The 16,923-nt window shown below is 44.3% G+C and overlaps 1 protein-coding gene across 1 annotated transcript in view; it reads left to right on the top strand.

The window, feature by feature from the left end:
* The window catches only part of SLC4A5 (solute carrier family 4 member 5), an 84,193-nt gene extending 69,759 nt beyond the window's left edge, over positions 1-14,434 (top strand). The window contains exons 21-26 of the mRNA XM_061155755.1: positions 6,392-6,460; positions 6,930-7,103; positions 9,239-9,391; positions 11,039-11,123; positions 12,235-12,302; positions 14,296-14,434. Coding sequence (XP_061011738.1) covers positions 6,392-6,460; positions 6,930-7,103; positions 9,239-9,391; positions 11,039-11,123; positions 12,235-12,269 — 516 coding nt within the window. The 3' untranslated portion in view covers positions 12,270-12,302; positions 14,296-14,434. The remainder of the gene's footprint in view (positions 1-6,391; positions 6,461-6,929; positions 7,104-9,238; positions 9,392-11,038; positions 11,124-12,234; positions 12,303-14,295) is intronic.
* Positions 14,435-16,923: the final 2,489 nt, after the last annotated feature.

Raw genomic sequence — 16,923 nt, 5'->3', positions numbered from 1 at the left:
TAAAGCAATTAGAAAATCCCACTCATTTCCCTCCTTTTGTTCTATTTGCATTTTAATCCGCTATCTTACGGACACCTTATATTGCGAGTATAAATCCTCTAGGGTTTTGTCCTCATGTTTGCTGTGGGCTGTGCTCAGTCACTCGGTTGTGTCTGACTCTGTGACCCCATGGACTGCAGCCGCCAGGCTCCTCTGTCCACGGGAATCTCCAGGCAAGAATGCTGGAGTGGGTTACCGTGCCCTCCTCCAGGGGATCTTCCCGACCCAGGGATCAAACAATTCCAGGTCTCCCGCATGCAGGTGGATTCCTTACAGTCTGAGCCACCAGAGAAGTCTGAATTTTAGTACATTTTTGTTTTTGCACTAATATTGTCTATCTTCTTAACATAAATATCAACAGCATGCCCAGGGAACATACTTAAAGTAACTGGGATGAAAATAGTTCTGTGCATAAGATACGCTATTGCCAAAGCCTTTGATGGTCATACTTTAAACGATGTGTAGCCTCGTTGCTCGTTCTTTGGTAAAATATAGTTTTCTATTGTAAGCAGTAATGGAAACTCCTTTCTGCTGCAATTTTCCACACAAAAAGCTTGTGGACTGCATTTCTTTATTAATTTATGCATCTTATAAAAACAAATGAGGGGACTTCCCTGGTGGTCCAATGGCTAAGACTCTGGGCTCCCAATGCAGGGGGCCCAGATTCAATCCTTGGTCAGGGAACTAGATCCCACACATGCCACAACTAAGACCCAGCACAAATAAATAAACATTTTTTAAAATGAAGAACATTCCATTGTGTGTATATATATATATATATATATATATATATACACCACAATTTCTGTATCCATTCATCTGTCAGTGGACATCCAGGCTGCGTCCATGTCCTAGCTCTTGCCAAAAGTGCTGCAACAAACATTGGGGTACATGCTTCTCTTTCGGTTACGGTTTCCTCAGGGTATATGCCCAGTGGCGGGATTGCTGGGTCATATGGTAGTTCTTTTCCTAGTTTTTTAAGGACCCTCCATACTGTTCTCTATAGTGGCTCTATCAGTTTATATTCCCACCAGCAGTGCAAGAGGATTCTCTCTTCTCCACATCCTCTCCAGCATTTATTGTTTGTGGTACATATATACAATGTATATTACTCAGCTTTAAAAAAAAGAATGCATTTGTCAGTCCTAATAAGGTGGATGAACCTAGAGCCTATTGTACAGAGTGAAGTCAGAAAGAGAAACACAAACATTGTATATTAACGCGTGTGTATGGAATCTAGAAAGATGGCACTGATGAACCTGTCTGCAGGGCAGCAGTGGAGATGCAGACACAGAGAACAGACTCGTGGACAGTGTGGGAGGGAGAGGGTGGGACGAATTGAGAGGGTAGCAGGAAAACGTGTGCATTACCATGTGTGGAACAGACAGCCAGTCGGAATTTGCTGTGTGACACAGGAAGCTCAACCCAGTGCTCGGTGCCAGCCTAGAGGAGTGGGATGGGGTGGGGGGTGGGAGGCAGGAGGGAGGTTCACGCGGGAGGGGACGTATGTGTGCCTGTAGCTGATTCACGTTGATAAACGGCAGAAGCCAGCACAATATTGTAAAGCAAACATCTTGCAATAAAAAAAATTTTTAATAAATAAAATTTCAGCCCTGGGTTGGGGGGGGGGATGAGAAAATTCCCTGGCAGTCCAATGGTTAGGACTCGCACTTTCGTTGCTGTGGCCTGGGTTCGATCCCTGGTTGGAGAGCTAAGATCTCACAAGCCATGCAGTGCAGCAGAAAGAAGAGAAAAACAGGCTCTATAAACAGGGTAAGATGCCATCTATGGGAAAATGTCCATTATTGCTTTAGCTGTCATGAAAATGTTTTTGGGGGGTTTATTACAGCTCCAAATGCTCTGATACTGTCGTTGCATTCTATCACAAAAGGATTTGAAAAATCTCACTGCCATTCTTTTACAATGAGTGGAAATATATATATAATCATTTTATTTAACCATTTTATTTAATCTTTTGACACATTTTATAACAGGAAAGACATCTAAAGTCTTATTGACCATAAGATTTAAGATTCCTGATTTAATTATATCAAGGTATATATCAAGGATTTCAAAATTATTAGATGATTAAAGCATCATCACTAGTTTGTTGTTGTTTAGTCGCTAAGTTGTGTCCAACTCTTGTGATCCCAAGGACTGTAGCCTCCCAGGCTCCTCTATCCATGGGATTTCCCAGGCAAGAATATTGGAGTGGTTTGCCATTTCCTTCTCCAGGGCATCTTCCTGACTCAGGGATCGAACCCACATCTCTTGCAATGCAGACAGACTCTTTACCACTGAGTCGCCAGGGAAGCCACTAGTAGACACCAGTATTAAACATGAGATTGATTTTAGGGAGATATTTGGTATAGTCACTTCAAGAAAAATACAATTTTAAACCAGATTTGAGTTACTAGATATAATCCCAGAATTTATTTCCAATCAAGAAATTTTTCCATGAAGCTTAAGTTTTTGCAACTCTAAGTTTTCCTAGTTCTATCAACATAGGCAAGTACTATACTCATTGAAAACTTACACTAGAGAACTATCTACCCAAGACCATGCTTTAGTTGAAATTTTTAATTTTAATTTTGGCTACATAAGCTAAAAGGGAAGATGCTGCAAATTTAGAGGGTACAAGTTAGATCCTAGTTATTAGTGTTTTTATTGTTATTATTGTTTCTATATCATTTATTAACTTCACCTATTTCTGTACCAATTCCTCCAGTAGAGTTCTGTTCCAGGACTTCTCAAACTTTCATGTGTATTAAAAATCATCTGGAAATTTTGTTAAATGAAGATACTGACTCAATGGCTATGTGGGGGGCCCCAAATTCTGCATTTTTAACACACTCACCAATGGTACCAAATCATGCTGGTCCAAAGATTACACTTTGAGCAGCAAGGAACAAATCCACCTCCTACCCATCTCTCTGAATCAATGAACAGTTAGACTGACATTAGATACAGTGATGTTTATTAGAGGATCAGTGATAATCTTCAGTCTTTCCATTACCAATTTGCAAATATTTGGTTATCTTGCCAATCAAGGGCATTGGGGCATAAAGTGGCTGTGTATCTGATGGGCAGCATAAATGTCTTACATACGCAGTTCTGCAGGTTCTCAGTTCATTCCAAGCCCCAAAGGGTTTTTCTTGTTTTACTTTTTTGTTTGCAACTCACCACAGCTTGTCAGGATTGTGAATTTCTGCATACTACCTCAGAGGAACTCCTGATCATATCAGAAGCTTCTCCTTTGGTCCCCATATTGTCCTCACAGCCTCAACCTCAAATTATATAGGAAGGCCTTATGTTTGTAGGACTGTGATGCTTGTTCTTTGCTTTAGCAAGTGGTATAAAGCTGACATTAGAGGCACCTTTTTGCCACTATACTCTGTCATTAATATTTGAGAAGAGCTCCTCCCTGGAGATCCAAGAAAGATTTGCACCAACTAATCTAGAATTCTAGATCACAGCCCCATCACTGGTCAGAGTGTAATGTCACAGGCCTTTCGGATTTTCTGAGAAAGCTCTTTCAGCCTGTAAATGACAAGATGTTGTTCAATTGCTAAGTGGTGTTTGACTCTTTGCAATCCCATGGACTGCAGAACACCAGGCTTCCCTGCCCTTCACTATCTCCTAGAGTTTGCTCAATTTCATGTTCATTGAGTCAGTGATGCTATCTTACCGTCTCATCCTCTGCCACCCTCTTCTCTTTTTGCCTTCAATCTTTCCCAGCATTCAGGAAAGCATCTTTTCTAATGAGTCAATTCTTTGCACCAGGTAGCCAAAGTATTGGAGCTTCAGCTTCAGCATCAGTCCTTCCAATGAATATTCAGGATTGATTTCCCTTAGGATTGACTGGTTGGATCTGCTTACAGTCCAACAGACTCTCAAGAGTCTTCTCCAGCACCACAATTCGAAAGCATCAGTTCTTTGGTGCTCAGCCTTATTTATGGTCCAACTCTCACATCTGTACATGACTACTGGAAGAAACCATGTTTGACTACATGGACCTTTCTTAGCAAAGTGATGGAGAAGGCAATGGCACCCCACTCCAGTACTCTTGCCTGGAAAATCCCCTGGATGGAGGAGCCTGGTAGGCTGCTATGCATGGGGTCGCTAAGAGTCAGACACAACTGAGCGATTTTGCTTTCACTTTTCACTTTCATGCATTGGAGAAGGAAATGGCAACCCACTCCAGTGTTCTTGCCTGGAGAATCCCAGGGATGGGGGTGCCTGGTGGACTGCCATCCATAGGGTCGCACAGAGTCAGACACGACTGAAGTGAGTTAGCAGCGGCAGCAGCAGCAGCAGCAGCAGCAAAGTGATGTCTTTGCTTTTTAATATGCAAATGACAAGACTAGAGACAATTCCCTAGGCTTGATAATGAGGTGATGATAATCAGTTACTGGTAACTGCAAACTAAGTCAGTCCAGTTCTTCTGTTTGATGTGGTTTTCACACTCATTAGAGCGAAACAGAAGTTTTAAGCCATATTAAATTTGTGTCAGACTTCCCTGGTGGTCCAGTGGTTAAGAATCTCCCTGCCAATACAGGGGACATGGGTTCGATCTCCGGTCCCAGGAAGATTCCACAAGCAGCAGGGCAACCAAGCCCATGTGCCACAACTATTGACCATGTGCTTTACAATAAGAGAAGCCACTGCAGTGAGAAGCCCGCAGACTGCAACCAGAGAGCAGCCCCCACTGTCCTCAACCACACGCAGCAGCTAAGACCCAGTGCAGCCAAAAATAAATAAATTTTAAAAGATTTGTGTTGTTACAGATTACAGCTTAATCTTTTATCTAAGATTTCATCTCTGTCTTAATTGCTCCCCGACTTTGAGGCTGATTAGGCCAGATTTTTTTCAGACTATTTTCCATTATCAGTTATTACAAAATATTGAATATTGTTCCCTGTGTTGTACTGTAGATCCTTGTTGTTTATCTGTTGTATATACAGTAGTGTGTATCTGTTAATCCTATACTCTTAATTTATTCCTCCCTCTCCCTTTCCCCTCTTGTAAGTTTCTTTTGTCTGTGAGCCTGTTTCTGTTTTATACAAAGATTCCTTTGTATTATTTTTTAGATTCCACGTATAAATGATGTCATACAACATTTGTCTCTATCTGACTTAGTATAATATTCTCTAGGTTCATCCATGTTGTGCAAATGGCAATATTTCACTTTTTATGGCTGTGTAATAGGATAGTGTTCTATTGTATGTATGTATGATGTATACATATCTGTAGATATATAGAAATATACATACCACATTTATTAAACCAATTGTCTGTTGATGAGTTGAAATTTTTACCTTATTTAATAATAAGGCAAAAACCTCATAAATCATATACAAATGGAATGATGTCATGGACCCGTGTTTCCTTTAAGTTCAAATGTAGAGTAACATTTATAGCATGTGGGTCCAAATCATGCTTTGTGTTTAAAAAATGAGCACACCCTAACTTATTTTAAATGAGAGGTTGTTGATTTGTTTGGATTGGCCAGCATTCTTAAATGGACTTCTAAAAGTTGGATACAGTACTTTCTGTTCTTGCAAGTGTTCAGCACAGTAGCCCTGGGAGGGAACGGAGCGGGCTTGTGCAGGAAAGGGAGGGAGAAAAGAAAGACAGACACAGCTGAGACAGTGGAGACGTACCTCAGAAGTCTTCTGAAGAGTCACAGTGCCCGCTGTAGACCAGCAGGAGTGATGTGATCCCATGTCTGAAAAAGTGAACTACCCGAGAGCATGATGGGAAGGACAGCTCCCCACGAAACCATCAGCAGCTGGCGGTCGCCCAGTGCGGTGACTTCACACACTCTGTTCTGCTTCTTTTTTACCTGATTGTATATGTTGCATGAGTCTTGTTCCTCAGCAGGTACTCCCCACTAGTAGGCAAGCTCATCAAGGGTTGCCAGCCCCCTGCAAGCCAAGCAGTGCAGTTTAGGGGGGGCCCTTAGCTGGGGCTGGAGGTGGGAAGCGCTGGCAGGAACGAACAGTCTATAGAGATTTGCCATGTTCCAGAAGGTTAATCTTCAGCCGGACTACACAGCTTCTGTGGTGCATAAAGATGGGGGGAGGGGGAGGCTGGGCAAGCAGCTGTTCCCTGGGCTAGAGAAGGGCAGCAGGGCCCCAGGGACCATCTCCTCCCCCACGCACTCTGGCTCCAGATGTGCTCAGAGACACTTCTTTCCTCCCAAACTCCAGCTCCTTCAACGCTTGGGGAAAGCCGAGGCTGACCAGGCTGCCTCTGGAACTTGGCAAACACTGCCATCCTGAGCAGAAGGGCCAGCAGCCTGCTGTGGGTGCGGCCCAGTCCAGAGCTCTGCCTCCCACTCTCGTTTCAGTACATCCCTTTGCCGGTGCTCTATGGAGTCTTCCTCTACATGGGTGTGGCCTCCCTGAACGGCATCCAGGTAAAGACCCTTAGGCCCTCAGTTTACAGATGAAGATTCGGAGGTTCAGAACTCAAAACCCAGACACGCCGACTCCTATGAGCATTTCACTACCCCCTCTGTCTTCTCTAAGGCAAGCTGCACAGAAGAAAACATTTTGTTATTTACCATGATATACCAGATGTCTTGGATAGCTTGTGTAGCTTTTAGGTTGCATTTTCCTTGACAGTGGACAGTGTTTACTGGGGCCAGCACCAGGGCTGTACCCCTCCCCAAGAGCTCAGCAAACCACAGCCCCCCCCCCCCCCCGGATAAACTTTCACTATACCTCCTCCTAGACCTCCATCCCCACTCCTTTGCATCCTCAAGACCTGACCAGGGGCTCCCCTCAATGAGACCCTGCTACGGCACCCATTCTACCAGACCCAAGCCCCCAGCAGGGTGAGCAGGGTCCCCATGGCCTGGCTGAGACTCACACTGTCCTCACCAGTTCTGGGATCGCTGCAAACTCTTCCTGATGCCAGCCAAGCACCAGCCAGACCATGCCTTCCTGCGGCACGTGCCCCTGCGCCGGATCCACCTCTTCACCCTGGTGCAGATACTCTGCTTGGCTGTGCTCTGGATCCTCAAGTCCACAATGGCCGCCATCATCTTCCCAGTCATGGTAAGATGGGCACAGGCTTCTCCCTTCTTGCTCTGCAGGTTCAGCCAGGGAAGGTGTCCATGGGGAGACCCACCCTAGTCTCCTCCACAATGGCCTGACTCTCTTGGGGTCACAAAGGCAGGCACAGATCAAGATTCAGGTTGTGACTCCAGGCCAGATGGAGCTGGGGGGTTGGTGGTGGAATGGAGAGGCTTAGAGGGGGCAGAAGTTGTGTGTGGCGGGTGGACACTGCAGTGCCAATCCACACGCCTGCCTCCACCCAGCTCAGGGCAGGGCGGCTCAGTGAGAATGCAAAAGCCACCAAACTCCCCTTCTCTGTGGCGTGACGGAGCTGGGCAAATTCAACAACGAGACTGAGTGCCCCGCTGCCAAAATTCAAACCAAGTGCAGAAGTAGATCTATGCTAAGTATAAGTCTACCTTTCAATATAACTGAATTTGAAAAAATGAATGGGGGAATGGGATAGGGAGAGCTAGAAATCAGATATTTAGAACTTCCAAGTTTAATGTCATTAACATGTCATTGTTTGGAGAGGCTGGGGAAAGTACGTGAGCATTCTTTGGCTATTCTTGAAATTGTGGGTAAGTTTTAAATTATCCCAAAATTAAAAATGAAAAGAAGAAAAGCCCACAACATGTTGCATCTGTCCCCATGGGGAGCAATGGGCTCTGCCCCTGCTGGGGCCTGGGAAATGGAGGGGGTTACTGTGGGCTAATGCTTTGGGGAAGCCCTAGGTGGGCCCCAAAGCCTGCAGGGCTGGATTAGGGGCCAAATTGAAGACAGAGTAGATGGGAAATATCCTGGGAGGGCTCTGAGTCAGTGCTTCTTGACCCTGGCTGCTCATAAGAGTCACTTGGGAGTTTTATAAAAGTACATGTGGGCCTCACCCATAGATCGATTAAGACAGAATCTTAGAAAAACCCAGGCATTGGTGTTTGTAGTAAGTTTACAGGTAAGCATAAATCTGCATCCAAGGTTGAAAACCACCACTCCAGGGAATGTGAAATGGATCCTCTCCAATATTGGGGAGTTCAGGGGTGATGAAGGGCAGGAACTAAGTGCTGTTTCATTTAGTTGTGACTGGCCCTAAAGAACTACTAGTAACCCCATTTTACAGACTGGAACCCTGAGGCTGTGAGTGACTCAGGTCATGCAACCAGGAAGGGCTAGAGCCAACATTCATACCTTCCTCCACATTGATGTTTTTTAATTTACATGCAATAAAATTCACTCTGCCATTCTTTGAGTTTTGATAAATCACAAAGTAGTGATTCCACCACCAGAGTCATGGAACAGAACAGCCCTGTCACCTCTAAAATTCTGTGTTGTCCCTGCGAAGACAGCCCTTCTTCCCACCTTTGCCCCTAGCAACATGATCTGTTTTCAGAGCCAGGATTTTTGAAAACCAGGTCTGTCCAACTCCCCAGCTCTGCTTGCTCCCAAGACACAGGACCCAGTGTTAAATCTGGCTGGATGGTTGTCTCCCTGATCTCGTTTAATGGCCAGTTCTTAGGGGTGAAAGGACAATATTCAAAAGTAGCTACTTGGACCCACTGCATTTATTAAAAGGTCAGTGTTTAATCTTCTCCAAAGAACGCATGTTTTGCCTTTAATTTGTTTATCCTGAAAAAAAAAAAAAAAAAAACTTTCTGGACTTTCCTTTAAATATGGCAGCATCCAGCTTCTGTTAACAGAGAGATTGGCAGCTCTTAGTAATGGAGACATAGGCACAGTTGATCTCAAAATCTAATTCCTGAATCTGAAGCATCAATATCTCTGCCAGGAGATGCATCATCTTGTTAGAGATGCAAATCTGTGTGTTAACTGTCCGCCAAGTGATTTGATGCAAGTTCAAGTTTGAAAACCACTAATTTATATAAAAACTAGTTCTCCAGCCATGGTCCCCACCTGGCTTCCCACCTCAGCTGTCACAGGCTCTGTCCCTCAACTGAGAAAGGCCAGATGAGAGGAACCAAGGTGGGTGGGAGGGGAACCATTGTTTGGGGAAAGTTCTGAGAAGGTTCCAAAGATACCAGCAAGAGTCCCTGAACATAGCTGACTGAGGGAGAAAAAAAAAAAAAAATGCCAGAGTTTGGGCCCTTGAACCCATGGTTTCCTCCAAACTCTCACCACAGATCCTGGGTCTCATCATTGTTCGAAGGCTTCTGGACCTCGTCTTTTCCCAGCATGACCTGGCCTGGATTGACAACATCCTCCCAGAGAAGGAGAAAAAGGAGGCGGATAAGAAGAAGAGAAGGAAAGGGGCTCATGAGGACAGTGACGAGGAGGTGGGGAGGACGGGAGGCCTCGGCTGATGGGAGGGATCGAGGCCCTCCCTCCACCTCTGCCACGGCCAGGGAGGGGTGGCTTCTCAGATAGCCAGGGGGACTGCCCGGGCCCAGCCTTGGTCTTGTGTGCTGAGATCACGTCTGTTTATGTGAATACCGTTAGCGTAGGCCAGAATGTATGAGCCCCCTCACCCAGGGAAAAAGTTGGCCAGGCCTACTGTCTCCAATCCCTGTGGGCCCCGGGGCTCATTGTAACAGCAGTACAGGCCCCAGAGGGGACAGGGCAGAAGCCTCGGCTCCATCATCAAGGTTATGACGACTGACCTCCGAAGGACAGGGCAGGCCTGGGTGGAGGGTTCTGATGGGGACTCATTAGTAGACTGGATTCCTGGGCAAGTGGGAAGACTGGGGCCAAGTCTTGCTTGGGGCTGTCCCTAGGGTCCTGGGGAGGGAGGTGGGGGAAGAGGCACAGGTCCTCACTGATAGAATGACCTATTCCCCAGATGTCTGGGACCTCTCAGTTGCCCCATCAGCCCCTCTCTTCTCCCACGTTCCTCCCCATCTGAGACAAGAAGCCAGTCCTGAATTTATAGTAAATCTCAAAATATTTGGGGATAAGATTGTCTACTTCAAGTGTTCATTACAAATGATGAAACTGTCTCCAAAAGGGAAGTGACTCACCCAAGATGGGCATGTCTAGGAGGGAATTAAGAAAACCATTCCCCACTTTGATCATTTCCAATGTACTAAGCTGCCCATGCCATTCCTAATACCATGTCTGGCTCCCATTCTCCCAGTCTGACCCAAACCCATATCCCTGCCTCCACCATGAACTATTCTAGCAATCTTGCCTTTTGCAGATCAAAGTTGCTCATAGGCAAAGCCCTTGCTGACTGACTGGTGATGATTAAACCATCTTCTGAGGATAGTGATAGGCCCAAACTCCCCTGGTCCTTAATTACTGTCCTCTTCCAGGAAGGTAAGAGGCCCATAATCCCTGTCCACATGTTTTTCATTGATTCCTCCCCCCCCCCCCCCCCCCCCGCAAAGGGCTGCACTGCACGGTTTACAGGGTCTCAGCTCCCCAAGCAGGGAACTGAACCCGGGTCACAGCAGTGAAAGCCCAGAATCCTAACCATTAGGCCACCAGGGAACTCCCCTGTGTGAATGAGTTAGATGATTTGAAAGTTAGGTTCTGCAAACAAAGAAACCAAGAGTCTAAGTGCCTTTTAAAGACAACTATTCTTTCATTGATTCATTCAATAAATATTTGAGTGCCTACCACATGCCAGGAACTATTTCAGGGATGGGAAAAAGCATCTCTGGATTATATATTCAAAGGAAAAATGGGATCCAATTTACATAAATTCATTTTACACACATCTTCACAGTTGGTGTGAGGTTCACTCCCAGATGACTGATATCATGACAGGTGAAACAGTTCTAATGAGTAACATTCCTGCAAGAATAGTGTCCTTTCCAGTGTCCTCAGTGGGCCCCAGGGTATTTGCAGTACCCGCCATCTGTATGGATGTGAAGAGGATGGTGATTTGCACACTGTGGATGCACGTATTTTCCATCCTGGCAAGAAAGCCAACACTGTTGTATTGGTGGTGTTTATCAGCTCTTCCCACTGTTTCTCTCCAGCCCCAGTTCCCTCCTCCCTCAGTTATAAAGATTCCCATGGAAAGTGTACAATCAGATCCCCAAAACGGTATCCACTGCATTAACAGTAAGTAAAACACATAGTGTCTCTCCCTTCCTACTTACTACTAATCCTCCACCTCTTCCTCAAGGAATTTTCATTTTTAACTCAGGTTTATTGGTCTTATGACTCCTGTGCTAGGCAGAATTCAAAGAGAAGTGGGCTATAAGAGTTGGGACTAAAAAAAAAAAAAAGAATTGGGACTCCAGCCATATGGAAGCCCCGCATCAGACTATGGATTTCAGTGATTAATCTTCACTTTAGTGTGGGCAAAGCCCCTCTTTCCTTCCTTACCCCAGAGCCCCTAGTGCCCCCAGCTGTCCATGGCACCAGCCTGCCCCCTCTTGCATTGGTTCGGACTGCACTAATCCAAACATGACCTGTTGAGCCTCGCATGTTTGCCCGTGATTGTTGACATGATGGAGAGCTCAAATCCCAGCTGAGCCGTTCCCTTTGGGAGAGGAAACAGCATGACACTAGCATTATAAATTAGTCACGGTCCCAGGGCTCGGTCCCTGAGATTCTGAATGAGTCACGAGCACCTTCCACATGTTGAAAGGGAACCAGCCCAGGAAGGATCAGATGTGGCTTATGAAGAGCCTGGGGGATTTTATTGCTGTCTTTACCTACTCCCAGCCTCAGCTTCCTATTGGTGGACAGTCCTGTCATCAAGACAACATAGTCTATCCTGGGCGTAGTCTGAAAGATCCCAAAATGAGTCCTGACCCTGGTGCTCCTAAGGGCTTGCCACTTTCCCCAAAGACCCACTTTAGGGATCCTGCCAGCCCCCACAAGGGCCTTCCAACAAAGGGGCTTCCCAATATACTCTCCCGCAGAAGTACTTCTTCCTTTTGAATTTCCCATTCTCCTTGTTTCCTCTGTGTATACTTCCATCACCCTTCCTTATTTTCCCCTGGCCCTTGTCATGCCTCCCACCTGCCTCTAGGTGAAGGAATAACTGAAGCAGAAGCCACCCACCCATCTCTGAGGCCCCTGTATTCATCTTGTGTAGCACTGGCCATGGGGTTGGAGAATAGAAAGGAGAAGAAATGGGTGAGGGAAGCCCTGGAGAAAGAGAGTATTCTCCAGAATAGTTCTCAAACCTGCTCCACATCTGACACTTTAATTTTCCTGCCAGGACAAGGATCTTCCAGTTGGAGTTACTCACTCTGATTCTTCCTTCAGTGACTCAGAACTTGACCGAAGGTAACAGCCATGAGACAGACTCTTTGGGTGTTAGATAAGAGAATAATAGTGTTAATAGCAAAAAAAAAAAAAAAAAAAAGAGAGAGAGAGAATAAGCAATGGCTTGAACAACTATGATTTCTCAAGCCAGTGTCTCAGTAAAAGGCCTTTGCTGCTCCACCACAGGACACAAAGGCACAGACCTGCTTAAATATCAGATAACAAATCTGTCCTCTTACTGACATCATGTGATGACAACACACAAGGGTATTCAACTTTAGTAAAGGAAGTTATTATAAAATATTAAGTAGAATGAAAATTCAAAGTAAATATTGAAAAAAGACAATAGATACTAGGCATGATTTAAGTATATATTATTGAAAGCCAGGATAAGTGAACTTTAAGGATCAAACACCAAGCACTTTAATACTCTGTGGGATAAAATAACAGCATGGTTAATTAGCAAAGGTGAGAAAAGGTATCAAGGAAAACTAAATATCAATGATCAAGTGGAGATAAAAATAGTCAAGAAAGAATTCAAGGCCCAGTTCCCAGCAACTCCCATGCCAACAGTGTGACTCCTTGCTGTTTTTAATGAGAAGTCACCCTCAAAACAGGTGGGGCTACTTGATGACCGAAAACAAGGAAGGGGGCCAAAAATGGAAAAGAGGAATTCAGAGTCAGTAGAGTCTGCCTCAGTCATCACTATGGAAGACGGCGAGGGCAGTCCTGCTCCTACAGTGTACCCTAAACTGGACAGGAGTCCAGCGCTAGATCTAACGGGAAAAGCACGGGCTGTCCCAAGACAAGCGGCAGCTGACTCCAGATATAGAGGGCACTCACCCAGAAGACTGTAGGACACATGTACAGAGGGTGTAGATCACCCAAGGGATCTTCTGAGCTATGAGTCAAAGCTGCTATCACATTGCCCGGATGAGATTTACCACCAGGACAAGCGTTAGGCCCAAGGCCGCCGTAACCCAGGAGTGTCAAGTCCAAACCGCACACCTGCCCGCCATGTCATCCCACTTCTGAGTCAGGGCTCCTGTGACCCCCATGCACTGATCTTTACAAATAAATGTGTTAGGAGAAAAGCACTCTGTCTATCTTGATTTATTTTCATTTTAAAGTAGCCTATACAAAATTGAGTCTCCAACTGCTCCAGTTTCAGTTAATGGAGAGAGAATTTGGATCAGGATAGAACATCTCCAAAACCCTGTTAAAGGACACGAAGCATAGGACAGGGTCAAAAATGCAGAAAATTTCATAAATGGCAATGGCACCTCAACGACACTGGTATTTTACTGAATCTATGAAAGTAGATGGAAGCAAAGATGACTAAATAGCAGGATTCCACTTCAGTGAAGAAAAGAAACTCAGCAACATGATCTAGTTTAGCAGATTAGCATCCATGATCTACCAGGCATTGTGCTTAATCCCTGGGAATAGAGAAAGACAGACATATGAACAAAGATATACACTACCCGGGGCCAAGAACAGCAGAGCACGCGTAAGAAAAAGGACAGGAATCTAAGGGAGGGATCAGCCTTACCCAGAGAATCTGGGAACAATAAATAGGAGTCTACTGGATATACACAGAAAAGGAAAAGAGAGAGAAAAGGCACTACATAGAGGTACTGAGAAGAGGCCTGGAATACTACAGACACGGGGCAAAGAACGGGGCAAACTGCAAGCAGGAGTTCGAGCAGAGAGGGTTCTTGTCTCGCCAGGCTAAGGGGCATGGATTCTCTCCTTTGAACAATGGGGGACCAGTCAGGTTCACGATCCAGAAGTTCACTTTGGCAACAATGAGGAAAATAGGCTGAAGTAGGGCTAGAGCAGTAACTGTGACAGCTGAAGGCCAAGCATGTAGGATACTGCTAGTTCCTGTGATGTGTTAAGAGATCAACAGCAAAGACAGAACTGTTTGCCCTAGAACCCTGTCCTGGGAGACAGCATTTAAAAACATCATATCCTAGAAAAATCATTCTTCCCTCCTCTCTTTCTCATTCAGCATCACCCTGCACTTCAAAATCTCCTGTCCTGCCTCACCTGCCTTCAACTACTCCCAGAGCCCCGTCTTCATGGTGCCACAGGTGAAGATAGAGATGGAGCCCGAGTGTGACTTCACAGACATGGACAGATATGGGAGAGAAGCTGATGGCGAGACCACCCTCTAGGAGGAAGAGCTTCCCCGAGACAGGGCACAGAGTGAGGGCCCGGTTTAGTCCTCACCGTAAGAGTCTGGGCCAAAACCCTTCACTTTTCGAAGCCTGTTCCTGTATTTACCAAGCAGAGAGAGTCATTCTGCTTGTTCGATGAAAACTGGAGTGCTGTCGTGCAAAGCCCTTTTCTTCCCTTTGTAGTTATGAAAATAACTAAAGCTTACTGGTACACCTTATTTTAAAATGCAATCCAGCATAGAAATGATAACATTTCTTTTGAAATGAAAAAAAAAAAAAAAAAAAAAGCTTGCCTCTCAAAACTGTAGATAAGATAAAGGGGCACTAGTCAGTTTTTACTTAAAACAAATATCAGTTATGATTTTTTTAATGCTTAGATTTTAAATTATCTAGATGGTCTTAAAAGAACTGTTAAAATACTTGTACTTCAATAGACCAAGGTTGGAAATTTTGTTTTGCATACTAAGAAATGCTAAAAAGGTCCTCTTATCTCTCCATCCCATTCAGTTTTCTATGAAGAGTTTGAACCATCTGCATTCTGGGCCTTGTTCCAGCACAGAAGTATGACTGGGGCTTTCCCAGGGTGACAGCTAGTTCTGAAAGTCTGGCTGTGAAAGAACCAACACATTCGAGTGGATGTTTTAAAAACAATTAAGTGAAATCTCAAGTCACATGGCAAATCAACCAAATGATCCTTTAAATTAGAATCACTGGTTTTTCAAGCACAGAATCACATTTCTTGATGCATCTGGGTAGCTCTTTCCCGAAAGTTTTCAATGGCCTGATTCCCAAAGTCCAACTAGCATTCACATGAACACTACGTGTTAGGCAAGGCTAATGTGAAATTTTGGAAGATTATAACTCTGTGATACTAGTCAGACTAGTACTTTAAAGGAATAATTGGAAACAAACTAGGTAGATTAAAACCCATTAATCACAAACCGTGCTTAAGGTCAGTCTTTTTATCTTCAATTCACATTTAGCAAACACCAACCATGTTTATTTACCACCTCTGTGTGCCTGATAGCTCCAGTGCATCTGACATTTACCCTCTCCAAAACAACTATGGATTTGAATCTTGAGTGAATTACTTTAGTTACAGTTACCAGACTTACTCAAGATAAAAAATGCAGGTGCTTTTTCTTTATTCCTTTCTATTTTTTAAAGGTACAAATGACACTAGATTCATTAACCAACTTGAGTATGGGGATAGCTAATTGCCTCTGATCCCCAGAGCCAGTATAGTGCCTGGTCCATAGAAAGCTCTCAGTGTTTATGAAATTAAATATCAGAAGTCCCTTTTAAGGATACTGCCATGAGGTAAAGCTCTAAACCTCCACCACTTCTACTGAGAGCAGCAGAATTGCTTAGCTGCTCACTAATCCAGAACCATTGCCTGAGTTTAAGTATAAATTCTTTGTCTTCATCTCCACCAATTCTGGGAGCGCTAACAATCTGCTCTTAACATTGCAGTTTTAAAACCTGGCTGATTTCCAATAGCACTTTGTCCAAACTGTGTTGTAGAAATGGTATGGATTCAGGAGTAAATGTGCTTGATTAATCAAACAAGCTGGAAAGCTAAAAATGTTGATTTTTTTTTTGTTGTAAATTGATCACTGTAATTTTTACCTTGTATGTTATTTGCATTTTGTACACATACACAGGAACATTTTAATTTTAATAGCTTTTAACAGGTTGACATATTGTTACTTCTTCATACAGGTCATACTTTTTTCCACTTGTAACTACAACTCAATAAAACTTAATTCCATCTGCTCATCTTGCTCCACGTTTAATAATTTAGGAGAGTCAGTAGGTATGACGTACAGACAGGAACTATACCTCACTTACAAAAACACCTTTAGAACTATCACCCCTCTTCATCTCCAGAAAACTATCAAAAGCATCAGGCAGCAAAGGAACAAGCAGGGGAGAAGGGCGGCTCTGCACTGTTCTCCTTCCTCTCTCTGCCTCAAGCTGCCTGGAGCAGGAGCTGCTCCTGCCTTTATGAAAGCCAAATACCCAGCCCTCGAGCAGAACACACGGGACCTACCCAAGCCGCAAATATGCCACAGCAAATACCTTCCGATTTGTGCAATCAAACTAATGTTTTAAACACACACACACAGGAAAAAAATTTATATATATAATGTGGAGGAGGGAGAGATTTGGCAAAACACATCAAGAAGTCCTGTGTAAATTGAACATGTGGTTTAAAATACTGAGAACAAGACTAACCACTGACATGAATCTTACAGATGAAACTTCTGGCTTGGGATGTACGATTAAAAGGACTAGGCTAGTTTCTCCACAGCTCTTTAAAACAATTGGTTAAAGGCATAGGATTGGATGTTACCAAATATAGGAATATTTAAATTGATTACATCCAATGAGGAAAATTTAGTCACAAGAAGATAAGAGTAGCAGAAAGATGAAGTATTTCAGAAACTCATTCCACA

The sequence above is a fragment of the Dama dama genome, chromosome 11, assembly GCF_033118175.1.
Source record: "Dama dama isolate Ldn47 chromosome 11, ASM3311817v1, whole genome shotgun sequence".
Taxonomy (NCBI): Eukaryota; Metazoa; Chordata; class Mammalia; order Artiodactyla; family Cervidae; genus Dama; species Dama dama.
The sequence above is the reverse complement of the archived record's forward strand: the minus strand, read 5'-3'. Positions and strand labels throughout refer to the sequence as shown.